A 27,852-nucleotide genomic window follows, 5' to 3' on the forward strand; every position below is an offset into this window, starting at 1 on the left:
AAATTCAGAGAGCCACTTGTCTCTGCCTCTAAGTGCTGGGATAAAGATATGCACCACCAAGGTCTGGCCTGTCTCAACCCTTTTCATTTATTCCTTAGATTATCCTTTGCAAATTAAAGTCCCTTGCTATTTTTTTTAACTTCTATTGTATTCCTTAAGGAATGTTTCACCTTTGACTAAATTCAAACCATGAACTCTATTCAATGATAGCACTTAGAACACTTACTGCACTATTCTGAGAAGTGTAGTAAATTTTAGAAGGGACCTATCAAGAAAAATTGCTCACTACGTGCTTTTCTTAGGAGCTATGTATTGCCATGTCTTTTTAGATTTTAAAGAGTTACGATGTAGCAGTTCAGTACTACCATGGCCTTCATATGCTATTGTGTCACCAGAGTCCCAGAAATAACTGGGTCAGCATCTATAGACTAAACTCTCTAAAACTTTAAGACAAAATAAATCTTTCTTCCTTTAGGATGATATTCTCGGATATTTGTCATTTACACATCAAAAATTGAACATAATTAATCCCAATTAAAATGTAACATGATCTATCAAACTAGAAATAACTAATCTGACAATAAAAAAAAAAAGACCTGTTAACAAATAGACCTATTAAGGAGACCCATTTCCATTTTTCAGAGTTGTCTTCTATTTTTTTTTTTTAGTAAATTCTTCTTTTATCACTTTACTGAACACCAACTGTAACCCATTTTATCTAGCTAAGCAGTTTCATTCAGCTCTAGAACATGTGGACACATAAAGTTTAGTCTTAACTCATCTTTAGTGACTCATTGAGGAACTACTATGTTGATCCACTCTTCTTTTTTCTACCGTCTACACCATATTTCAAGATTTCCCTTCTTTTTCCTTCTGGTTCTTTACCTACTTGACCAGCTAAGCATTTATCAGCATGTTCCAGGGTTCACTTCTATTTCTAACTCCTATATTGAATTATTGTACTCTGACCATTTTGCAATGTCATAAATAGAAGGGAAAAAAGCTAAAATTCTTAAGGGTATTTCAATGAAGGAACAAGCCTTTGGGGAGCAGCTCTCAGGGAAAGGTTATTTTATACTCACTGGTGACAACAACAATTTTTTTGAACATTCTAAGTCTTTCTTATGCCTAATTAGAGAATAATCTACTACGAGACATGTCTTTTTCTGTGAGCAATGATTTTACATAAAATAAGTTTAGAGGTATAAAATTCACATTCTAAAACAGAAAAGATCACAACTAGTAGTACTTTACAACACATCTTCCACTATCAAAAGAGCAGGCGGTAGTCAATAAAAATTAAAATTATTCATAAAATAATTAACTAAATAAAAATATGTTTAACGAGATTGTTGGGGGATAGGGTGGTAATGGGGGGAGGATGGGGAGGGTAACACCCATACAGAAGGGGAGGGAGAAGGGTTAGGGGGATGTTGGTCGCGAAATAGGGAAGGAGAATAACAATCGAAATGTAAATAAGAAATACTCAAGTTAATAAAGATGAAAAAAATATTTAAAGTACCTATATCTGTATATAGGTAAGAATAGAAATTAAAGTATAAGTATCATAAAGAAAAATGTACATAGAACCATAAAATTATTAAAAGTTCATATTTATTAAGTTACACTACACTTTCTTAGATATATAAACCAAGTAATGAAAAATTATGGACAATGTTGAGAAAAAAATAATTTATTATATATGCAATAGGCCAGTACAATACATTTCCAAGCACTAATTTGAAGATATGTAATATTTTAATGTTTCCAAAGTTGTTACGCACAGTTCCATTGTCCAGACGGCCAATTTCTTCTCTCAATGCTCCACAGTACTTGAAAGATACAGAATTCAGAAGGAACCTAAAACACCATAAAGATCCATTAAAAATAATTATAATAAATTAGTTAATTAAGCCCAAATATTTATATGTAGAAAATTAGTGAATCATGTCAGCATAAGATATATGTAAGAAAGGCTACTTTTAATACTAAAAACTAAAATATTTCAATTGTGAATATGAAGAGACTGCAATATCAATTTTAGAAAGCTTCTACTCTTAGGATGACAACAGAATTGTGAGTAGTTTTAAAGCACTTATAATAGCATAGCAACACTTGCCACAAAATTTTGAGGATTTTTATTTTCCTAAAAAAAAAAATCCAAATTTGTCAGTGGTCCTTTCTATTACTAAGGAAAACTTTCAAGTACAAGACATTATTGAAGTGATTCTGATTTATTAGCTCTGAGATAGAAACATTTGTACATACACTATCTTCCTGCTGGTTCTCTCTATATTAATATAGTAGAATCAAACTCTAAGACATTAAACATCAATGGATAATGCATTATCATATATTTTAAAATTATCAGAATTTAAATGTGCAGAATTTGAGACTGGCTATTCTGGGAGATTCTTGTCATATAGCCTGGAATCATTGTTCTTATTTCTAGAAGATAATTTACTAACTATATAAGTAGATAAACATGTCTTCTCTGTTCTCTTCACGTGTGTTTAAATTTTGTTTTTGGAGTTTTTTTTGTTTTGAAAAGACAAAGAGTAAAGGAAATCCTACTTGTGAAAGGCATACAACCAACCTTGATGTATCTTAAGGGTTTTTCTCTTTCTCTTTTTCTTTTTCTTTCTTTTTTTTTTTTCAAATCTTAATTTTCAATATATTTATTATTATAAGAAAAAGATCATTTCCCAGTCAAAACTTATATGTTATACAGAACAACTGCGCTAGGCAGTTTTAATTATCAACTTGACATATTAGATTACCTGGGAAAAGTCTTAATAAAGCACTATCTAGACTATGTTGGTATGAGCACATAACATAGTCTTGACTGTTCACCGATGTAATATCCAACCAATTGTGGGTAGCACCATTGCTTAGGAAAGGGGACTGTGAAGCTAGCTTACACTAGGCAAGCTATAGCTTTATTCTCTCTGCTCTTGACTGTGGATATTACACTTTAGATTCATGCCTTGACTTCTCTACAACAATGAACTATAAATTGAAAAGCAAATAATTCCCTTCTTCTTCACTAAGTCACTTTTTGTCAGGGTATTTGTCCCAGCCACAAAAATGAAACTAGAACAACACCTAAATGGGATAACACAAAACAGGAAGCATGTTCCTGAATTAGGTTGAAGAAATTAACATATATAAGAAATATTACCATATTCCGTGGTCAAGCAATTGTATATAATAAGTGACCTGATTCACTAACTTTCCCTGGTAAAAACTCATTGACTTATATGATAGCATAGAAAATTAACCATGGAATTTAAAATACAGAAAATATTTGTCCAGGAAACAAAACTATTTGACAAATGTTTCATTTAAATAAAGTAAAAAAATACTTAATCTGGATAAAGGATAGAAGGTAGACCAAACATTTCTAGAAAACAAAATGAAAGAAAACAAAGCCACTGCTCCAAAAGGATACGACAAGAAAGGATACGCTTGTATGACAGTGCTACAGCAGTATTTACGCAGGAATGCTTCTAAGGAAGAACAGCAGAATGTGGTTTATTTTTTTCTAATCTTTAGCAACAGATTTATAAACAATTTACTAAAATACAGACTGAAATTCTTCATTCTTTTTTTCTGTATAACATTTTGAGACATCTGAGTCTCTTGACAGTAAACTTAAACATTCCAAGAAACTTACAAAGATTAAATGGTAAGCAAATATTTCTATTTTAATAGGTGTTTTCCAGCTAAATAGCAATTTTGACTAATGATTTTTGTGTTCTTCAGACTCTAAGAGTAGAATAACTAAAAGTAAATTATCTCTAACTATCCTCCACCCCCCAAATATTCAGAAACTATTCTTTTGTCTGATTTTTTTCAAAGTACCAAGTTAATAATTTAAAATATTATTCAATTCCACTATTTAAAATCATTCATTCACTTAAGTACCAAAACTACCTGTTTTAAACAAAAATACTTCAGAATCATATTTTTGTAAAAATGTTAATAATATATGGGATGAAATACACAGTACTTTAGTAACTGTTTGCTTCAGTTCTGAAAATGTGCACCTTGGACAAAACACCCCAGTGTTACCCTGTGATCTCAATGACTGGATGACTGGTCAGGTGCCAGGATACTCAGCCAGCTCTGGCCTGCCAGATACTGTTCCTTGCAATACTTGCAATTACTGCATGACAAATCCCTTACTGACAGGATAAATGGGATTACTGGTCACCCACCTCAGAATTACTGACTCAGAAACTCTTGAAGGGAAGGGTCAGCAATCTGTTCTTATCAGTTCTCCAAGTGATTACAACACAGATTAGATATTAAAAACATCATTGTGCAGAAAACATAAAATAATGACCAATATTCTTTATAAAATCCTAAAAAAATGTTACACACAGCTTACTTTAAGCTAGTTATAATTTTGACGTTAATGAGAATGAATAGTATACAGAAATTTTCTTAAAAACTCATAAAATATCTGAATTAGTAACCTGTATTATTTTTATATTTCCTTACATTTACTCTAAGAAAATGTCTTATCACTGAATGTCTTATCCACACTTACCTTTATTGTCTGTATCACTTCCGTTTTCCTTCTTTAGAATCATGTTTTGGTCTGGCAGATCGAGCAAACTGCTAATATGTTAACATTAAGGCCTCCATAATGAACAGATAAGTGATCTTTTAAAAAGATAATCAAGGTCTAATATGCAAGAATTAATAATATCCAGAACTAATATCTAATATAGAAGTCTTAAAAATTATTTTCACTAACTCTCACATGATTTTCACAATTTGAAAAAAATAGAAACTATCTGTCTTTCCTTATACCTGTCACTTTTCTCATCCATACCTTTGCATTTCTAATCTAAAACCTGAATTTATTACTACAAGAAAGTTATGCAATGATCTATCTTGGTCACTGAAATACCAAAGTAAAGATGTGAGTTTATTAAACTACACTGAAATCTCTTCTAGTGACTCCCAAGTACATTTCTAGATAGTATGCCTTGAATTTAACATAAGGAAATAATTTAGAGCTGAATAAATGTATAAACTTAGCTGGACGTCACTTTACATTGCTAAAGTTACATTACTTTCAAGTAATGATTAAGTTTGTCACCTGAGCTAAGGCATGTTTAACTGTTAAGTAACAAGCCAAGCTTGAACAATTTTTGGTACTGTAGGTGGTAAAAAGCATAGAGTTTTAGGATGGACTGGTTTAAAGGATACAACCACCATGGGCTTCCCGAATAGAACATAGCCATTAGCTTCTTTCAAGGCTTTGGCTGCTGCTTTTTCATTTGGAAGTCCTACAAAAGCTTGTCCCTTCATGCGTCCTTCTTTCATTAAGCGAATATCAAACCTAGAAGTAAAAAAAAGTAAAAATAGAGTAATTCTGATATAAAGCTCATTTTAAAATCATGTATCAAAAGCCATAACAAGCCAAAATTTTGCTATTTCAAAGTAACACCAGAAGTATTCAACATTAGAATTAGATATTTGAAAATTCTATTTTGTATTGGTCTTAACAAGTAACAATTTATGTCATGATTAAAATTTTAAAATTATACCACTAGCAGAGATATAAGTAATATCTTACTTTGTTCTTTTAGCAAGCTAAAATTGTTTTTGTTCCTTTGTTTGCTTCAGGTTTTTCGGTTTTGTTTTTGATTTTCTCTGTGTAGCCCTGGCTGTCCAGGATCTCACTTTGTAAATCAGACCTGCCTCTGCCTCTTCACTGCTGCGATTCAAGGCTTGTATAACCACTGCCCAGCAAAATTTTTAGTTATCGTTTTTATACATACCTTATAATGAGTTCAATACTATACTCAAGTGATTTAAAAATAAATATGTAAATAGAAGGCTAAAAGGAACCAAGTAATAGATTTACATAATTGGCTTTATATTATTATAAACATTTACAGACATTTTAGAGTAGGGGACTTATCAAATATTCAAAGCCAACATTTTATTAATGGTACCTAGAGAGAGAATGACTCTTCCAAGCATAGGGCCTAAGTCACATGTTATTCCTAGTTTATTCTCCCAATATCTTATTATTTATTCTACAATATATTTATATATAAACATTTTTGAAAGGAACTTTTTAAGGGTTATTTATAAAAAAATTGTAAGTTACAATGAAAATACGATCAAATATTAAAAACCAAAAAATAGAAAAGAGATACTATCGAATGATAAGGTTAAGTAACAGCTCAACTGAAAAAGTGCTTGCTTTGATCACAAAAGGACCCTTTAAACACTCATTTAAAAAAAAAAAAAAAAAAGAAACAAAAGCAAAGAAAAAAAGGAGCCAGGCATGGTTGATATGCTCATAATTACAAAACTAGAGCAACAGAAACATATGGCCCCTGACTTACTGGCCAGCCTGACAAGCCAACTTGCCAACTATTAGACCAATAAAAACCTTTTCTCAAACAAAAGAGCATAACAAATGCAAAAAAAGAAGGGCGTATGTTGAACACATACTGGTGTACACCACAGAGTAATGACCCACCTATATGTTGTGTATGTCATACACATATACACAAACGCATACACACACACATATGCATAAACCAAGTAAATATGAAGTGAATTTTTTTTAAAGTATAGTTACTAGTTTCAGAGATAACAATCATTTCAGAATCTATAACCTTTGCCTAAATGGAATTTTTCCTTCATCTCAAATTGTAAATATGAGCAAAGTAATACTGAAAATATAACCTTTACAGTATATACCTTGTATGTAGTTGTACATGCGAACAAAATTATATCCAAAAAGACACAAGGCAGGTAAGATGGTAAAAGTATTGGTTTTACTTAAAATTAAAATAATATTACACGGCCAAAGTCACTAGTTAGAAATGCAAATCCGTGAGGCCTGAGACAACTAGAAAACCTATCTGGAGATGGGCCAAGAAAACCATCTAACCAAGCTCTCCAAGTAGTTCTCAGGCAATGTAAATGTTGAGTACTAATGCTTAAGTGCCAAAGGCTTTGGGACAAAACTTAGTAGGAAAGATGGATTTATAAATAAGGATTTAAAAGAATATAACCAGAAACATTTCTTAATATACACTTTATATCACTTTCATAGTAGGAAAAACTGAACTAGCAAATATCATCTAATTTGAAATGTTAAAAATTTTATTTGCTCATTGATATACAATTTGTCTATCCCTTCTAAAAGGACTTTTGTGTAAGAGAACAGATGACTTACCACGTAGGTTTGAGCACTAACGAGGAAATCAAGCACGACAAGACATGATGAATTTCAACAGATAGACACAATGAGACTGGAACTACTACTTACATGATCCGCTGTGTTTCTGAAGAGAAGTCGACGTATCTCCCAAAGATAAATTTAAGGTCCTAGAATTAGAAATTTAAAAAAACAAAAGAAAAAAAGAGAGAGAGAAATCAGAAAACAAACTAGTGGGACAAGTAAAGAAGAAAATCAAATCTCACCTCACCTTTTCCTGAACATGTCTAGCTAAATTCTTGACATAAATTCTGCAGTTTGGCTCACCAGGTTCATAACTTCTGAAAACTGAAAGAGTTTCCATTTCTTTTTAAAAACAAAACAAGACAAAAATATAAAATTAAAATCATTTTAGTAATTCTTTAAGCAAAATCCTAACAGTCTATTGTAACTGCTAAAATGGCAAAAATAAAGCTTTATAAAAATGTTAACAGTAGACAATTCTTTGAGAAGAGTCACTTTATCATAAATATATGATAACCACTTATATAATTATTCTGCTAGATCAAGAGGGGAATTGGGGGTAGAAGTTTAGGGTATAGTATAGAGGGGTAGGGAGGATAGCTGGATGTCCATGAGAATGAATGGAAATTTTCAACTGATGGGGGCGGGGAAGGGGAACTCCAGGAAGAGATGGAAACCCAGGATAGAGAAAGGGTCCAAGAATCAATGAGACTCACACATTGGCAATATGGACTAGGGAGGCTGCCTCCTATGGCCAGGCAGAAATCCTAGTGGAGCAACAAGAATAGCAACCTACCCACAAAACTATCCACCCAAAACTTATCCTGTCTACAAGAAATGCAGGTATTGGGATAGGATAGAGACTGTAGGAATGGCCAACCAAAACCCAACACAACTTGAGACCCATCCCATGGACAAGCACCAATCTCCGACACTATTAACGATACTGTTATGCTTGCAGATAGGAGCCTAGGTTGTCTGTCCTCTGAAAGGTCCCACTCAGCAGTTGACTCAGACATAGGCAGATACCCACAGCCAAAGAGTGGACGGAGCTTGGGAACTCTTACGGAATAACAGGAGGAAGGATTGCAGCCTCTAAGGAGAAAGGAACTCCACAGGGAGACCAACAGAATCAACAAACCTGGACTCTAGGGGTTGTAAGAGACTTAACCACCAATCAAAGGACATACATGGGCTAGAGCTTGCCTCACGTACATGTCAGCAGATGAGCAGTTTGATCTCCAAACAACTGAATGGGAACTATCTCAAAAAGCTGTAGCCTGTATATGGGGTATGTTCTTCTAGCTGGGCTGCCTTGTCTGGTCTCAGGGGGAGAGGAGGTGCCTAGCCTCCAAGAAACTTGAAATGCTAGAATGGGAGGAGACACAGGAGGATTGTGTGAGGGGGTGAATTGGAAGAGGGCAGTGAATGGGATGGAAAGTGAATGAATGAATGAATGAATGAATGAATGAGTAAATAAATAAAATGCATTCCCAAATCATTAGCTACTTTCATATTCAAATGTAGGAATGATGCACTCAAAATCAATAGACAAAGTCTCTAAAGTCCTTTATAGTTCCTCCTATTTACTGCCAGAAATCTGCTTTGGGAAACTAGATTTTATATGTGAAGATATTAATTGGAGGCTGATTCCCATTATTGTGGAGAAAGGTATTCGTAACACAACGAAAAATAACTAATTTTTTTTATAAATACTGAAATTAAAAAAAATCATTTAGTGGTGTGTTGGTTTGAACCCATATGTTTGAATACTTGGTCCCCATTTGTTAGAATTGTTTGAGAAGGATTAGGAGTTATAACTTTGGACAAAGTATATCACTGAGCAGCCTTTGAGGTTTCAAAAGACTTGACCCATTCCTAGTGTGCTCTCCCTTCCTACAGATTATGGATCAAGATATGAGTTCTCAGTTATTCCTGCCATGAGGTCTTTGCTCTGCCACCATAGATTCTAATGCTCTGAAAACATGAGCCCAGTTAAGTGACTCTTTCATTTGTTGCCTAGGTCCTGATACTTTGTCATATAGAAAGAAAATGATTAAAATTTTATATAACTTTTTCTAAAGTTAAATAAAGAATAATGCTGAGATATAATATCCTAAATTCAGATTTCTAATCACTGAAATTTAATAGTCACCTTGTATCTATTTTAGATTATATGATAATGATTTGTCAACTTAAGTAATTCCAAACTCATGGAACTTACTGATTACCCAATATTGACTGTACTACATGGTAAGGAACTTCCCCAGTGTAAGATATGAGTTTCTAAGAAAGAAGTGTCAACAAACAAACTGGAGATATTAACATGTCTATCTTAATGGAAATGACCCATAAAAATTCCTCACTTCAAAAAGCATGAAGAATGGAAATAAGACACAAAATGTAAGATGAAGTATGTATTGGTTTATGTCATTACATTACCTTCTCTGGAAATACGACCCTTTTCCAACTCTCTTCTAGAAATAAACTGTGAGGGCATTTCATCAGAGTCCTCTTTAATCTCTTCTGTGATGTTCACATTAGGTTTGGGGAAGAGTTTTCCAAATCCTGTATTTGAATCATCAAGGCCAGTGTCTGGTGAATCTAAGAGTTTAACATTAATATCAGTCATTAAAAAAGAAAAACAAAACAAATGAAAATAGCTCTTGCTTCAAAACATAATTTAGATTTCTTTCCCCATTTTATATTCACTAAAGTACCATTTGGTCATTTTTAGTGTTTGTTGTTGTCTCAGAACAGAAACAGGACCATCTTTCCTATAAATGTCTGAAGAATAGTGTTGTATAGTTTTGCGGGCCAAGGCTTTGACTATTCAGTTCTGTTACTGCAGCACAAAGGCAGCTACAGACAAAAGCTAAGGTGCCAAATGCTTGTTCTGTAGTGCTAGTTAGGGGGCAAATAGGAAAGAAAATGCATTAAGTTTTAGCATCTTCAGTTTGATGTATCAACAGGAATCTGAAGAAAATATTCGATGTTAGATAAGACTATGTATATTGGTATATAGCAATTGATTGTTTAACCTTCCCATTTTTAAAACAGTAACAATAACAAGTTAAAATAAACGTACAATTATTGGAATTATAAAATTACTAATACTATAAATCAAAGTCATTCAAGATAATCTACAATGAGAACTGCATAATACTTTATCACAATACTTAAAATAATCTTACTCCCTTCAACAAAAATTAAGACTTGTGTCAAGGATGTTAAGCTGAAATGAACAAAACAGTTCTATTTACCTTGACACCACTCCAAGAAAAGTAAGTAGTAATGTTCATCCCTCATGGACAATTATTTCATATTTAGGAAATTAGCTATTTTTAAGTTAACTTTTTACTTTAAATAGCAACATTAAATTGCAAAAATATGATGAAATCCTCTAAAAAGCAAACTCTGGGATGACAGACTACCTTCCATAAACATAAAATATTTTATTCAAAGAACCATAAAACTATATCCCATAGATATGATAAATTTATTAATAGTAAAAATATATTAACATACAGTGACTAGACACGAAATGAGAAAAGAAAGTAGAAATAAAGCTAATGCAAAGGGCAAAAAAAAAAAAAGAAACAGGTAAATAAAGTTCACTTATTACATTACACAATCCTTATTAGAACTCTTTATTTACAAAAGCAATCAAACAAGTAACTAGAAATATATTCTAGTATTTACACTAACAAATTAAAAAGAATTGATGTTAGGTGGAGACTGCTCAGTGGTTATGAGTGCTTGTTCCAGAACCATGCAGACTACAGCTTGGATCCATGCAACCATATCCTTGCTAATACCAAAAATGAGAACCTGTTGAAAGTGACAGAAGAGGGCACCAGATGCCTTTTTCTGGCCTCAGAGTACAACCCCATACATGAGCATATACTTATACGGACCAGCATACACACTCACAGGTAACATAAATCTTTACTTTAAGAAGAACTTCCAAGTCTAAGAGCTACAATTAGTGATACGATTATACTATGGACTATAACAGCAATAAAGGGTTTATATGGGTTTTGTTCTAAACCAATAAGCTATTCTCACTAGCCTGTAAACTCTGAAGGCTGTCGATATAACTTGTTATGTAATAAACTCTAGCAAGAAATAAAAATGCTTTTATATATGCAAGATGAAGTATTTTAAATTTGGAATGCCTCCTATGTGTCCTTATATTAAAGTCTTGTATCTCTGGCATGGCAATAATGTGAGGTGGGTTAACACTTTAACAGAAAGGTCCAGTGGGAAGTCTTCTCATATGATCTTGGAGTTTTGGGATACTCACCTCTTAATACCTCAAACTGTCTTTGCTTCCTGGATATTTTGAAGTAGTCAGTTTTCTCTTTCACTGGCCCCAAAGTAAAAGGGTTAACCTTCTAAAACTGTGACCCAAATATATCCTTTTTCAAAGCTATGTAAGTTATTCTGTTACAAACATAAATCTCAGATCATAAAGGCTAGAATAACATTAACAAAGACTATTACAAATTAGTCATATTTGAAGAAAAAAGAATATAGAATAGTAACTTTTTAAATTTTTACTATATGTATTTTGCAATTAAATTTCAAATAGCATCTATTAATTCTGAAACATATATTTAAAGGATGTCACTGTGGGGCTAGATAGATGGCTCAGTAGTTTAAAGCAAATACAGCTCTTGCAAAGGGTCAGACTCTATTCCCAGTATGCTGTGCAGGTGGCTCACAAGCCTTATACCACTTGCTCCAGGAGTCTCGTGCCCTATTCTGGCCTCAGCAGGCAACTGCACTCAGCAGGCACACATCTTCACTCAACCATCCATCTGCCTTCAAATACACTCACACATGTAATTAAAAAATAAAAATACATTTTTTTAAGTGAAGAATACCACTGTTACTAACAAATTAGGAGTTTCAATAAGCATTAAAATGTTTTACTCCTTTGAGTTTTAGGTAAAATGTATGTGCACATGTGTGCACACATGTGTGCATGTGTGTGCATGTGTGTATGTGTGTGTGTAAACTGACAACTCCAGGATAGTATCAAGACTTATTTCCTTAAGATAATACAATTGTGTTAATAAAATGATAGAATATCTTAAGAATCAGAAAATGAATAGTTGTTAATATAAGAAATACTATTATTATAAGCATTTAAATCAGCAAAACTCCTAAATATCATGTATACATGACCACCAGCAAAAAATAACAAGAAGTCAGAAATGTTGGTGCATACCCTTGATTTTAGCACTGGGGAAAGGAGGACCATATGTGTTTAATACAGTTTTGGGACAGAGGATCCTATCTCAAAATATCAGAAAATAAAAAGCAACAATGACAATCTTTCCATTTAACCTAAGTTTTATTTAGGTAACAGCTAAAAATAGACTAATTATCTATGATATTAAGATTCACCTAGCCATATAATTTACTTTAATTTTTGAAAAAGAAATTTTTTTCACACTTTAGTCTTATTTAACCTGGGTTGTCTTCCAACTACTAGCCAAGTATGTACCTGAATTTCTGAGTCTCCTGCCTTCCATTACAAGGCACTGGATTTACAAGTCTGCCTTAGCATGCTCAGTTTATGAAGTCCTGGGGGGCACCCAGAGCTCCATACAAGTTCTCTACCAGCTGAGTTACACTCTCAGTCTGTAACTTCATACTTTAAATAAAGCTGACACTTAGATAAAATTTATATGAGCATAAAAAAATTGTTACAATATAAAATAACTAAAATGTTCTTACCAGAATTTTTTTCCTCATTATTTTGTTCTGTCTCCAAATCTTTGTTTAATGCTGCAGGCACGTTGGTCGATATATTGAATTCGATTTTTTTATTACCTACAGGTTGTGGTTGGTCAAATACATCCGAAGGTAACAGCACAGGATGCAAACTAATATTTACAAACAATCACAATGTAAGTTTATAATTTAAAATAAAATTCTAAGACCATTATTTCATATTTTCTTTCATTTAAAAGGCTGCCACTATGGAACATTCTCTATATTTTAGGCACTACATATACTAACTAGACTTAGTAGGTCAAAAACCTTAACAGTTTAGCAGTGGTACTATTAAACACCTAATTTACAGATGAGGAAAGCAGAGGTTAAAGGAGGTTCAAAGTTTAAAGTCATTTTGTAAATGAAAAACTTAGGACTTATCTACTGATTTTAGACAGCAGGGGTACACTTGTTCAGTCAGTATAAACAGTATTTTTATTTGTTGACATTTATTTTACATGTGTGGTGGAGTACATGATTAACTCGGAAGAAAAACTGTGGATAACAAGTCTTTCCTTCCACCCTGTGGATATTTAGGATCAAAATCAAGACATCACCCTTGGTTTCCAGAAACTTTACCCAGAAAACTATCTTACCAGTCAATTTGAGTCAGGCTTAAACTCGCTGTACGCTGCAGAGAATCACTTTGAACTTGTAATCATTCTGCATTCCTCTCCCAAGTGCTATGATTACAGGTATACACCACATCATCTGGCAGTTTTTTAATACAGTTTATATTATATACTGTGACACCAGCAGCCAACTTAGTAGTCATTAGCTACATGTAATTAGTGAATTTCTGTAAGTGCTCAATAACATCTTTATACAGATTGCATGATGAAATACTATTTTGAGTTTAACTAATGAAATAATTATCATTGTTGTGTTAACTTGCTCATTTTTACTGTGTAATGTGGCTACTAAAATCCATCGCTTACAATCTGTCTGCTGCTCAGGACAGCTAAGGGATTAAAAGCATAGGACTGTAATGTCAAGACAGAAGAGGGTAAGCTGTTATAATTTATACATCAGATTCTTTCTATTAAAATGCAATTTGTTACATTTTAATGTAACAGAAAAGTTAAGTGAAATTAAAATTACAATCACTAGTAAGAAGTACTAAATATGTCTAATCAGCAAAATGATGTTAAAGAGCGATGAAAGCTGAGTATTGTCAAATGTGGCTAAACAAAGAGAATTGGGAGAACTTACTAGTTCGGCAAACAATAACCCAGAGGTCCCCAAGGTAAACTACCAACTGACACATGGAAGAATAATCTGAGTTAGGCAAACATGGCACAAACAGACAACTTCATCTCATAACTATAAACAAAATCACCTTTGGGAAGCTGGTGAAGGTACAGTCAACATGTCCTTTATTTTCCGTTTTTTTCTGACGTGGCGTGGCTTTACTGTTTTGGGTCTTTTGGGCTGAAAATTTGCTAGCTCCATCAGTTTGTTCATTCTATGTTAAGGAAAATAAGCAAGAATTGACATTCTAGAATATGGCTTATCCTGCTAATACACAATATGTATTTAAAACTAATAAGAACTTTAAGTACAACAATAAACATTATCAGTTTGACCAAATTCACTTTCTAAATTAACCTAGACCATTTAAATCCTATTTTTAAAAAATTCACCTAATTATGTTATCAATTTTTTTAAAAATCTCATTATGAATTATTAACTAGCCAAATAAAATGATATACAACTGAACAGGAGATACAAAATATACTGTATTATTTTGGGGTTTTATTTTAATTACTAAACAGAACAAAGTATTTCTTTGAACAGAACATTTATTCTTACATATTTTTATTTGTGCAATACATACTTGTTCTGGACATACTTATTGCTAATAAAACGTTATATGAACAAAGTGGCTACTTAAGGAAAAAAATTCCAAATACTAAAGTTGCTTTCAACTGGTATCCAATGTGCAACTTTCCTCCATTATGGTTCTGAACAGTTAATGTTTATAATGAATCCTGTGTAGGTATTTTGGTATCTTTCACAGAGGAGCAATTAAAAATAACTAGCAATTGAAATAACTCTTTTAGGATTTCATTTGTGAAACTTGAAAATTAAATAAATATACAAACACCAAAAAATAGAGAGGAGGGTGTGGCTAAAAAGCTAGGCGCTTTTTTTTTTAGCATCACTAGACTGCATTTAAATGAAAACCATTTGAATGTAATAACCAGCAATAAAACCAAAGTGTGAAAAACACAAAACATAAGTATACCATTAGTAAAATATGATACATGTAACGAATGTGTAAGTTATAACAAGAAGTTGGGATATAAGTGCTATAATTAGGACATGAACTATCTCCCCATGTCCTATTTTTTGAAAAGCTTGATTACAAGGAAGGTAGAACCTGGTGAGCACCATGGGTTACATAGAAGAGACTGTGGGAACAAGATTTCTTCATTTGCCTTTTGGTTTTATAGCTGTAAAATGAGTAGTTTATGCTGTGGTATGATTTGTCACATGGACTATCCACAGACCTAACAAAATGGGGACATAGCAGGTACCCTCCCAAATCATAAACCAAAATACACTTTTTATTATTATAAGTTAATCCCCAAGCACTTCAGTATAACAACTGGCTACTTTATATCTCATTTGTGAGCCTATGTGTCCAATGACTAAAATTTTCAGGACACTCTTTATATTCATATCTACAAAACACTTTATAAACACAACAGGCCACTGTAAAGAAACAATCCAATTTAGAAAAAAATAAATTTCTTTTAAAGAAAAAAACAAGTAATTTTGGAGCTAGAAAAAATTTATAAGCAAATAACAAATAAAGAACCATAAGCAATGAAGTTCTAATATACTCTGTAATACAAAGATTATCAATTTAAAAATTGCTTTACCCAAAAAATTTTCTGAAGATCTATATTTTTTTTGTGCTTCGACCTGTTTTATTCAATAGCAGTGGTTCTTTTATTGCACTACAGTAGTAACACAACCAGAACAGACGCTATCCTGTCACCTTCTCACACAATACCACGTTGCCATAATCCGATGAAGATCTATATTTTCAGTATCCACTGAGCTATTGTATATCCTTAAGATCAGAGGGAGGTTTGAAATGCATTTTAATGCACTCTGAATTTTGAATAATTATATGTGAAATATAGGAAGAACACACTTTTTCCACATCCTTATTCCTAGAACAAAAATGGCTATGTTGGATTGCAAACCTCTGTCGGTCCTCCTCATCACTGCTTTCGTATTCTGATTCTTTACTAGATAAATCCTCATCCTCGTCTGGTAAGGGAGGCTCCTCAGGCGGTTGAGGTGATGTAGGTGGAAGGGGTGCATGCAACTGCACATAGTCCTCATACTATGGAAAAGAACAAAACAGCACTATGGAAACCAATGACATGCACAGAATAGACAGACTATCTTGTATGAATTCTTGATTTTCATCAACAGAATCTCATTTCACATTAATGCTTGATTCTCATTTTTCTCTTATAAACTCAGTGTACCGTCAGGGGATATGTGTGAGGGCAGACCGCTAGACAACAACAGTACTGTTTTCTAACTACACAATACTTGCAAATATACCTTGCATTTCAACATGTAACTCAGCTCAGGCAACAAGAGTCTAAAAGTCTGTACATGATCCTCCCTTTTTCATCTGATCTGCACATGGACAGGCACACAGTGAAGACAACTTGGACCTTAAGAATGAAACATCCCTCCTTCCCTGTTCTATGAAATGGAGCAGCTATGTCAAAGTCTACCTTACTGTATTAACACTATCTAATAGTACCTTAAGAAATTACTAAGCAATAAGACTACGGTGGTGTTACAATAAAAAATTAGGAAGCTAATAGTTCATATAACAGAATAGTAGCCAACACCTAAGAAAACTCCTTTTTATTTGTATTTTAAAAGCCAAACTAATTTTGCACTAATATTATTTATAAATATATACAGTATCATGGTGAAATAATTTCAAGAGCAGACAATCTACTATGCAAATTATTGACAGACTTTTTGTAAATTTATTTATCCTTACCAAGTAAAGTTAGATATATGTGAATTAAAGCCACAGCACTGGAATATTTAGATAACTCAAATAAATGTATCTTACATTTATAGGATAATATATTTGGCCCCAAAGGACAAAAAGCTGGAAGAAATTTTGGCTTTATTAAGAAAGCATCTCCTTTCCACCTGACTCTCTTCCACTTTCACTCCTCAGCTTTGCTATCAGTTGTCTACTATACAAAGCTGTTACAAACTTTGTAAACATAGTCTTATGGGAAAAAAAAATAAGTGGTCAGGGAACAAAACTATGGCTCCTGAAAATTCTAAGAAGTTTTACCATAGGAGGTCGTGCAGTAATCGGTCCAAACGGTGTGGGCAAATTCATTTTATTCATAAGATGAAGCACCTTAAAATGTAAAATATTTAAAAGTCACATGGAATTAATGTCATGATTAACACATATATAACATAATGTGGTTAACATAATCAGTGATTTACTGAGCAAAACCAAAGTCCCTCTCTGACCTTAATAGTTCTTAAACTAACCTTAATCCTAGATTGTCATTTCTACAAATACTGATTTTAATGCCTATTACTAGAGAATAATGTCTTTGCAATGTGAAACCTCTGAAAATGTTCTCACATAGTTAACTGTCCCTCTTTACTGTGAGGTTATGAAACAAATAAAGAAAACGCATACCACATATCTTTATAGTTCAGAGAAGTAACATTCTGTTAAGTTTTTCAAACATTTGCTAATGAACATACCTTATCTTTTCTTTAAGGATTACTGAAAGTCAATACTACATTGAAGTAACAGTTGTATTATATTACATTTCCTAATGTAGACCCCTATTAGTATCCATTTACAAAGTATTTATGAAGCTTTTATTACTTGACAGTAATATGTAACAGTTCATTTCATTTAATACATTACATAGAACATTGGCTGTCTGGAATGAGTTGTTTCGAATGTTATAAATACATATGAATATCAGCACAGTATCTAAGGAATCAAATTATAAACTTCATACTAAAAGTGAAAGTTGATTCTGCATACCTGGACGTAGAATTTAGGGACACTTGCCAGAGCATTTACTATATTCGCAAGGATTGTGCTTGAAGGTGGTGGATACATGTATTTGAGGCATGAATTTAGAGGAAAAGTCAGTCTACAAAAACAAAATGAATTAAGGTACATGCTTATTGCATTTTACTAATTCCATACCCATAACTCATTTTAGATAATCTATTAACACAGAAAATTGGCAATATAACTTATTAGTCATATATTTATATTATTACTTAATATTCCTATTACCTTAAGGAATACAAAAGCATTTTTAACACAGTTCACTTATATCCTTGAACACTTTAACAGACATATCTTTATTAAAATCAGTGAAAAAAACCTCATACCTCAAAACATTTATTCAACACATTAAATTACACATGCATATTAAAAAAACATGGCAACAAAGTAAAAAAAAAAAATAACAAAAACACAAACCCGTGATTTGGTGCAATCCCATTTTCTACTGTTAAAACATCAGGCTCTTTCTTCTCTTTATCATTTTCCACAGTGTCATCCAACCTAGAACATACAAAATCACAGATGATCTGATATTTGAAAAAAAATGAGAAACTGTATACAGAAAATAAAAATCTTCTCAAACATGACATTAAGAAAACAATTTTATTAGAGAAACAGAAGACTTTAAGGACTTGTCACACAAGTACTGCTGAGGAGGAGAACCGTAAACTACTTAGTCCTGACACTTAGGAACGTGAGAATCCAAACGATCACGACAGACTAAAACACACCTTACATCATAAGGGTTTTAGGGTACTTTTTTATGTGTCCCCCCACAAAATTCCAGACTTGCAAGGCCTTACCTCTTTCATCGTCATCTGTGAAATTTCTGACTATAGTAAGATTGGATCTTACATTAAAAGGCTAGCATGCTGTAATTCAGTCAAGAGCCTGGATAATGAACATACTTTGCCTATTACACTTTGAGGTCAGTTAGTGTAAAAAAAAAATTGTTCTTTAATTTATTCATTTTCTCTTTTACTGAAAATGATTTTCTTTCTTATATATTATATCCTCATTTTAGTTTCACCTCCTTTTACTTCCAATTTCTCTCTACCTCTCCTCCTTTCTGGATCCTTCTGTTTCTCATACTTAAAGAACAGGCTTCTAAAAGATAACAACCAAACATGACAAAATAAAATATAGTAAGATGAAGCAAAAACCTTTATACTTAAGTTGGACACAGAAACCCAAATGGAGGAAGAGAGTAGCAAGAAGACTCAGATACACCCTTTTTCTCAGTCAGGAGTCCTATAAAAATACCAAGTTAATAGCTACAATATATACACAGAGGACCTGGTGCAGATCCATGTAGGCCTGTGTCTGCTTCTTCAGTTTCTGTATACACCTTGTTCAGTCAATTCAAAAGGCTTTTTTCTCCTGGTATCCTCTATCTTCCCCTTGGCTCTGAAAACTCTTTTTGCCTCCTCTTCCTTGTGATTTCCTAAGTTCTGAGGAGAGGGATTTGATGAGACGAGGGACAGGAAGGGACTAGAGTACGGGAATCAGGCTGTAGGGAAGATGAAATGGAGTCAGAGTTGGGGGAGAAACAGCTAGACTTGGAGGCACTTGAGAGGTGCCTAGCAAAATGGCAACTCCCTGGAATGTATGAGGGCAATCCTAATGTAGTACCTACTAATCAGAGACATGGATCTCAACTTGCCATCTCTTGTTGCCAGTCAAGGCTTCCGGTGGCAGGATGAGGTTACACTCAATTGAATTGCTGGCCACGGGAATCTCATGGCAATTCCCAAACATCCCAGGCTGTTGCTAAGATGAAGGATTAGTCTTAACAAAATGGCAGTGGGGTCTCACTGCCAAGAACAAAACTCACTGAACAAGGAGGGAAAGTCAAGCTGATGCCTACATGGAGCCTTTACCCCTACATTCTAGTGTCTTTAGTGTGGGAAGATACTCAGCAGGATACCGAAAGAGATGTGGACACAAACCCAACCACAAAACGTTTGGCCTACAATCTGTCCTGCTTGAAAAATATGCTACAGCAGTGGTGGCACAGGACCTGTCGGAGTAGCCAATCAGTGTCTGATTGACTTAAGGTCTACTCCACGAGAGGGAACCCATGCCTGACACTGCCTGGGTAACCAAGAACCGAAGACTAGATAGCCCAAACACCTAGGAAAAAAACAATTATTACTGGTCTAAAAAAAAGGATCACTAAAATGACTCCTAATGATATTCTGCTAGTCTCATACAACAGTGGCTTACTCAGCCATCATCAGAGAGCTTCCTCCTAAAGCAGATTCAAACAGGTACATAGACCCACAGCCAAACATTATACAGAGTCTAAATGTGAGAACACCATCAAAGAAGCTGCAATTTTCTACTTGTTATTATCTCTAATAGAGCGTTATTACTATAGGTTGAAATCTGAAATGCTATGAAATCTGAAACTGAGGCAACAGACAGTACTAATTAGAAAATTCTTTTGGTAACTTCAAGTAACAGATCACAAAACAAACACACTGAAAATATTACAGAAATTACCTTCAGGAAATGTATATAAGGCAGATAGGAAACCAATGAATTTCATGTTTAGGCTTGGGATAACACTTCAAAGGCAATGAAATGTGTACTAGTGAATATTCCAAATGAAGAACTATTTCCCCATGCTCTCTGGACAGTGGTTAATTAGCCTGCAGTTGCCCTTCTACCACATGCAGAATGCCATCCACCCCACTTCTTTTTCACTTAATTTGTTCAATTTTCAAGGCTCAGTTGTCAGCACAACTAGAAGCAAAACTACTGCTTTACTTTTTAAATATACTAGAGAAACATGTTATTATGCTTACAACATATTTTCTTTTGTCATTTTTGTCCTATTTTCATTGAAACACACACACACACACACACACACACACACACACACACACACACACACACCACTCTTATTTCAAAATGGTAAGGAAGTCTGAATGTCTACACACCTTTTCTTTTTCTCTGCGTTTGAGGCGGGACATGACGAATGAACTCGATCTTGCTCTTTTGCAAATTCGACAACTAAAGTATGACCTAAAAGTTTCAGCTGATGGAGTCTTGTCAATGCCTTTAGGTACAACAATATAAAGTATAATATAAAAAAACAGAACAAAAAGAAAAACACTTGTTATTCAGCTTAAAAGATAATTTATGCTTTTTTACTAAATTTCCTTAGTTATGTCTTATTTCAGGCTATTTTACCATTATTACTAATCAAAGTACTCTAGCAAAATGAAAACTAACTTACTCCAACTCTCTGTTAATTTCCTTGAACCTCACAAAACAAAAATAATAAACCTTATGGTTACCAATAAATTCTAACCTTAAAAATCTCAAGCGACCCTTACTGACACCAGACAATTATATATCACACTGCTGACCTAAATTGCGCTAGTCTCTAAGAGAAAAGTTTTATGTTTTCCTGATATGTAGCCTCCCAGTCTCTTCTTCCATTCCCTTAGAATACCTTGCTTTCTTCTTTGAGACAAGTGAGGAGACTAAATGTGAACTGTGCACTTCCAACCATTAGCATTTGCATCTGTATGTTCCACTGTGCCATCTGTTATCACAAATTAATAGTCTGTATATTTATCTAAATCCAGCAGTTCAGACTTATTTACTAAACCCCATCTTTTATCATCTCACGTCTTCTTTCGCTACCCTCTAAGGCAGTAGTTCTTCCTAATGCTGAAATACTTTAATAGAGTTCTTCATGTTATAATGACCCCAAACATAAAATATCTTGTTGCTACTTTATAACCATAATTTTGCTACTGTTATGAATCAAAAGTAAATATCTGATATGCAGGCTATCTGATACTGGATCCCCAAAGGGTTTGTAACCCACAGATTGAGAAGCACAGCTCTAGACATATAAAGAAAGGAATTATGTTTTATAGCTTCATTCAAGTACAGACACCATATTCCCTAATAATATAAAATCATTCAGTCAATTACAGTCCAAAATATGGATGCAAACAAGTTTAATATCTCTTATCTGAAATGGCTGGTATCTGAATTCAGATATTTACATCTTTTCATGTTTTATATTTTTGCAATCATAGTCAAATACCATGGAGATAACATCTAAGTCTAAACATGGCATTCACATGTGTCATACATGACACACTTAGACTGAAGATCATTTATATGTTTAATGTATACAATTGACTGTGATCTGCTAACTGAGATAAGTTATGGTATTCCTCCCTCATGAAGATTTGAGTTATTTCTACTTTTTGCCTGTTTTAAGAAAAGTCTGTAAGCTGGGTATAGTGGCACATTTAGTCCAAAACTCAGAAGGCAGCAGTGGAGACTGCGGCAAGGTAGATAGATCTCTGTGAGTTCAATGGAAAGCCTGGTCTACACAGTGAGCTCCAGGGCAGTCGGGACGACATTATGAGACTGTTTCAGAAGTGAGCCCTGATTAACCCTGACTAGTAAGACTATGCTCACTTCTCAGGATGTCTCATGACAAAAATCTCTGAATTATTTTTTGTATCAAGGTAACATGTTTTTCATTTTGCAATTCATTTTTCTTTCTTTTTTTAAAACAAGCCAAATTTTCTCTTGGTTAATTTTCCTTTGGCCCACCATAGCCATTTCCATACTAGGAAACTTTGCTCAGTTCTAGAGAATATCTTGAAATGTTTAGCGTTTCCATAGAAGTACTCCATCGACACCTCAACATTAACAGATAACACGGGAATTCATTACATGCCTGTGCAAAGACTCTCATATTCATTTCTCATTTAAGCTACTCAGCTGGTAAAGGTGTTTGCTGCCAAGACTGAGCCATATGCTGTGGAAGAAGAAACCAATTACTGTACTCTAACCTCCACATGTGTGAAAGTGGCAGACAAGAAATTTTGGGGAAAAAAAAAAACCAAAAACACTTTCTGAAATATTTTTTGTTCTCAAATCTTTTATCACTAAGATCTATAAACTTTACTCTTGTATTACTGGGATTGGACGTAGGACCTTGAGAACTCCACTAAATTATTTCTGTAAAACAAGACTCCAAGGCATGCATGTACTTCTCTCCCTTGATTTTCTTACTGTCCTTTTCAGATTGATATTGCCTCTGCCTCTAAAACAGCTAATCTATCTATAATTTTTCTCTACTTCACATCCAATACGTAAATATGAGCCCTGTCATACATTTTCATCAGTCAGAGCATATTTTAGCCTTCTCAATACTACCAGGTTCTTTTAGGACACCTATGAAATCAGAGTAATACCTCTCTTCCTCTTAAACATAGTCTCACTCTTTCAGTTCTATCTCTACCACTGCTTCTTAGCTTCTGACTGCTTTATCACATTTCATGGCCAATTCTATTGTTTGTTAAATATGAAAGTTCAATTTCTTGTTTTCTTCTCAAAATTCGATGACTCATTTGAGGCCTAATTCAAAAGTGATAGCTTTTACAAATGATTTATTGGGTTTATACCTTTTAAAACTAATAAAGTTTGTGAACCATAATCACCAGACGTTTATCTAATATTCTTCAGAATTTCTTTTAAAATTATACTTGAAGCCATCCTTGTCTTACTTAATAATCTATGGTTCTCAAGTCTCAGTATCTAAACACTAGACAAGCTCTGATTATCTATGAAGCCAATTGTGTCCTTTTGGAAAGCCTCTTAGAACACAAATCATTTTGCTTTTAGAAATGACAATTTATTATTACTTCCCACTTTTTTTCCTAAAATTGGGTAAGAAATCTCTGAAAGCTTTAATAATAAAGAAAAAGACATACCTTTATAGCTGCTTTTTCATTGGGGAAAGTAGCAAATGCTGTATGTTTCTGAAATAAAATCAAGGCACATATGATTTTCAATATAATTCAAGTGTCTAATAAAATATAACATTTAACAATTTTGATATAGTAATAAAAGTATAGGTAAAGACAGGATGGAAATTTTAGACTATTGAAGTGATTACTGGTTTCATCTAGTGGTTCTGATTCTTCTAGGGTCAGACTTGTTGGACCTGAAAGCTCATAAGCCTTGCCTTTGAAAATAAATGAACATGGACAAACATAATATATTTTATAGCAGCAAAGAGTTCGACAGACCACAACTTAAAAAAATTTCTACTCCTGGGAGCTAGAGAGATGGGTCAGTGATAAAAGTCAGTAGGTCTCTTTCCAAGGACCTCATTGGGGTCCCAATATCCATGCCCAGCAATTTCATAACCAACCACCTATAACTCCAGCTCTAGACCTCTCTAGCCTCCAAGGGCTACTCCTACACCCCCTAAATATACACAAGTGTACATAATTAAAAGTAAAGTAAAGCTTAAAGCATCTTCTCTTTCCAAAAAAGATCAATCTTAAAATATGTATACATATGGAATACCTTTTTCATTACACTTAAACACCTTAAATGTTTATTCTATACAAGATAATTTAAAAGTATTTACTAACTGTGAAATTACCCCTCAAGTTGCATTCTCTTTTTACCTTATTTTTATAGTTTGTTTCAGCAGTAAGTCCAATTTCTCATCTAAATCCTATTTTTAAAAACATCATGAATAAGTGAGTGAATTATATTACTGGTAAGTTTGAGTTGTTTACTAGAAGTCTAATTATGTCCAATATGATCCCAGGTGATCTTAGTATATTTAGATTGAGTAAACGAATATTCTTTTGGAAACAGGTCTTTCTTCTTGCTAAACTGTTGACTATACAATTAAGAGTGCCCTGAAACTTTAAGCCCACTGAAGTCTGGTTCTTTTACAGGCCAACATCTTGTACACTATACTTGTAAAATCGTTATCTTTGTGACCAGAAAAATCAACCATTCTCGAAAAGAAAAAAAAAAAATAGTAACAACTGAGCATCCCACAAGGGCTTTCAACTCTAAAAGTACCGTTCCCTGAAAGATTACTTCAGAAAATGTTTATGATTTGTCAAAAATCTATTAAGTCTATTACACTCAATTTTTTGCTATCATGTCTATCCTGTTCTACAACTCAGGATCTTCGAAAGAAGAAAAAAAAACCACAAAACCAAAAAACTTGCATACATCTGTAAGAATCTAAAGGAAATTACCTCCAAGTTAGGCTCATTTTGAATTCGAGGAGAGTGGGTGCGCAAACCGTCCCTCTGCAACTCAGTCTCTAATCTATCTGCTCTTGGTGCAACTCAAAGTTTACTTGCCCCGGTAGGCAAGCTGCGCACGCGCAGAGAGCCGGCCTCTTCCCGGTTCTCACGGTCCCAGTGGCCCGCCCCGCCCCCCGCTAGCTGCGCACGCTTACCAGGCGTCCCTTATCTGACAGGACGCGCACGGACTGCGCCCCGAAGTACTTCAGTAAGTCCTCCTTCTCCTCAGCCGTCAGCTCCGCCGGCAGGTGCCGGACGAGGAGGGTGCGGTCGCCTCGGGGAGGAGAGAGCGAAGCGGAACCTGGGCCTCCTCGCGACAGTGGCATCGACGGCTCGGGCACCGCCATCTTCCACGCAGAACCAGCCGGAGACAGTCCTTCCGCACAAGCTGCCGGCCAAACTCCGGCAGTCACGGAGCCTGAGCCGAAGTCATTTTCCGCTTCGCGCTAAGCATTCTGGACGTACGGAAATCCCGCGTGAGTTGATCTCGCGAGAGTGGCCTTCTGGAGAACAGCGCTTCTGTTCGCGGATTGCCGCAGAGAGAGCTTTTAGAGCCGCGCTTTAAGTTTGAGGAGACGTTGTAATAACATAAAGACTGAAAGAGACACCAATGTTAGAAAGCCAGAAATCTAATCGAGAAACGTCAGTCTTGTGAAACAAAGAGGCTGTAGCTCCAGAGACCAAGTACTGAAGGAACCTTGTAAGATTGTTGCTCGCCGCGATCTTAATCCAGATTTTCAGGAAGTGAATCTGGCTGGTGAAATGGAGAACTCTTGGGAAATGTAAAGTGTGTTCCTATCATTTAGGAGTGGTGAAACACTAAGGTATTCAGCATAAGATTAGACACTACAGGCAAGAGAACACGCCGTCATCAGTCGGCATATACAGGCTGAAAGTTCTTGGCACTATTTATTAAACAGAATTGGCTACTTCGTGAATAAATACCTAAAAATGTGTAGGCATACTTATACATGTATGTAAGTTCTCTTCTAACCGCCTCACGAGTGAGGGTACTGCCGTAGATAAAGTCACATCGCTAATCAATAGGTGAGATCTTGATCCCTTGCACCCAAATTAGAGTCTACACTCTTGTTGAGATTAAGCTAGGGTGGTCCGAAATAATATCCCTTACAGATTAGTCAAAATGCGTATGTGCAATCCATAGAACTAGAGTGTCTTTTACTTCTCTTCTAATTTGCTCGATGGATATGAGCCAGTTAGTACACAATACATCAAAGTTCCACTTTGAGGAATCATTGGATGGGGAGAAAAATCAAAATATTGCATGACTCATACCTTGTGAACCTTAGAGGTTTGTAGGGAACCTTGATCATATGAACAAAAACACTTAAAATTGAGTGTTGAAGGAATAGTTAAATTTTACATTTGAAAACCTCACTTTGATTTCACTATAAGAAATAAAGCAGAAGCTGGGCATGGTGGCACATACCTTTCATCTCAGCTCTCAAGATGCAAAGACAGATAAATCTCAGTAGCTTTGAGGCCAGCATGGTCTAAACTGAGTTCCAGAACAACCAGAGTTATATAAAGAAACAAAGGAAAGGAAGAAAGAAAAAGTGGGGAGTCCGCAGAGGAAATCTAGTTCCATTTCACAAATTTTTAGTTCCCAAGTGTCAGACAATAAACATTTAATATGCTCTCACCAGTATAATATTATTTTATGGGAGCAAATATCAAATATAAACTCTTAAGAAAGTACATCAACTGTTTATGTCTTGGTCAATAAGTTTATTGTCTTTATTTTTAAAAAGCTTAATAGAAAATTGCTTTAGATCTCAGCAGCTCATTTCTGAGCTCTGAGGAAATGTGGCCTTCTTTTAAGCAACCCAATATTTCTTCTGCCACATTTTTACCCATGATGTGCTTCTTGTGTACTTCAGCGTTGAACTCTTTTCTTTCAAAATCAAACCCAGGGAATTCTTTGGTACTATGAGGGGATAAACAAGCCTCCGTTCACAGCTCCCTTCAGGGCACCAAAAACCTTATTGGCAGTTGTAGTTTGGGCAAGACCTGCATCCAAACAGCAAGTGCTGGCACCAGACATTGATAGTCATGTCAATGTTTTCCACATTGTATTCATCTCTAGTCACCTCCACCTGGCCTTCACAGAGCTTGCCCATTCCAAACCTATTGAAAAGCATGTGGGCTAGCAGCAGGCCAGTATAATAGGCTACAGCATAATTTGTCAGGCCAACTTTCACCTGTATTTTGACAGTTCGCATAGATACACTGTACAGCCTATCCTATGCCCTCTTTGCAGGTATACACAATCAAGCAGTTACATGAACTGTCTTACATTTGGGCATCTTGTGCTTATTTTTGTTGTTGATCCTCAATCATTTCTGAGGATAGTAGTTATTTTTACATTCTTGTAGCTTTCTAAATCTTACTTGGTATCTCTAAAAATAAGCTTTATTCTTGACAACTTTCCCAAATCCCATTCTGTGGAACAGAAATCCAAAACCTCAGATCTGCAGACTTGGAAGCACTGGCCGGAGGGCAGGGCAAGTCTTGTATGCCCATCTTAATTTTTACCTAACTAATATATTCATGTACTTTTTGATCTAGAAGTTCTTTTCAACTAACAGAAAAAAAAAATGGGTTCTGTG

The 27,852-nt window shown here is 34.5% G+C and overlaps 1 protein-coding gene, 1 long non-coding RNA gene and 1 pseudogene across 6 annotated transcripts; 1 reads left to right on the top strand and 2 right to left on the bottom strand.

The window, feature by feature from the left end:
- Positions 1-1,677: 1,677 nt before the first annotated feature.
- On the bottom strand, positions 1,678-25,615 carry Rnpc3 (RNA-binding region (RNP1, RRM) containing 3). 5 transcript variants are annotated; one of them, XR_005500373.2, is made up of 15 exons: positions 25,378-25,569; positions 23,876-23,923; positions 21,065-21,183; positions 18,537-18,620; positions 18,087-18,198; positions 17,364-17,432; positions 16,228-16,370; positions 14,349-14,474; positions 12,971-13,119; positions 9,665-9,826; positions 7,470-7,564; positions 7,310-7,368; positions 5,224-5,356; positions 4,556-4,671; positions 1,678-1,860 (listed from the first exon to the last, which is right to left on the bottom strand). XR_005500373.2 is itself a non-coding variant. In NM_001100810.1 (15 exons), exons 1-14 carry the CDS (start codon positions 25,567-25,569, stop codon positions 4,570-4,572), a joined length of 1,548 nt encoding a protein of 515 aa, NP_001094280.1. In that variant the 5' UTR covers positions 25,570-25,615; the 3' UTR covers positions 1,678-1,860; positions 4,556-4,569. The 5 variants fall into 5 exon arrangements, 3 of the variants coding, with proteins under 3 accessions (NP_001094280.1, XP_006233273.1, XP_008759647.1); XR_005500372.2 differs by having other exon boundaries at positions 1,678-3,509; NM_001100810.1 differs by having other exon boundaries at positions 4,556-4,626; positions 25,378-25,615.
- On the top strand, positions 13,044-26,190 carry LOC134485951 (uncharacterized). The gene is made up of 2 exons (XR_010064390.1): positions 13,044-13,143; positions 24,860-26,190. It is a non-coding gene; the product is annotated as an uncharacterized LOC134485951 (long non-coding RNA).
- An 805-nt stretch (positions 26,191-26,995) lies between these two features.
- On the bottom strand, positions 26,996-27,684 carry Rpl5-ps7 (ribosomal protein L5, pseudogene 7; annotated as a pseudogene).
- Positions 27,685-27,852: the final 168 nt, after the last annotated feature.

The sequence above is a fragment of the Rattus norvegicus genome, chromosome 2 (assembly GCF_036323735.1).
Source record: "Rattus norvegicus strain BN/NHsdMcwi chromosome 2, GRCr8, whole genome shotgun sequence".
NCBI lineage: Eukaryota > Metazoa > Chordata > Mammalia > Rodentia > Muridae > Rattus > Rattus norvegicus.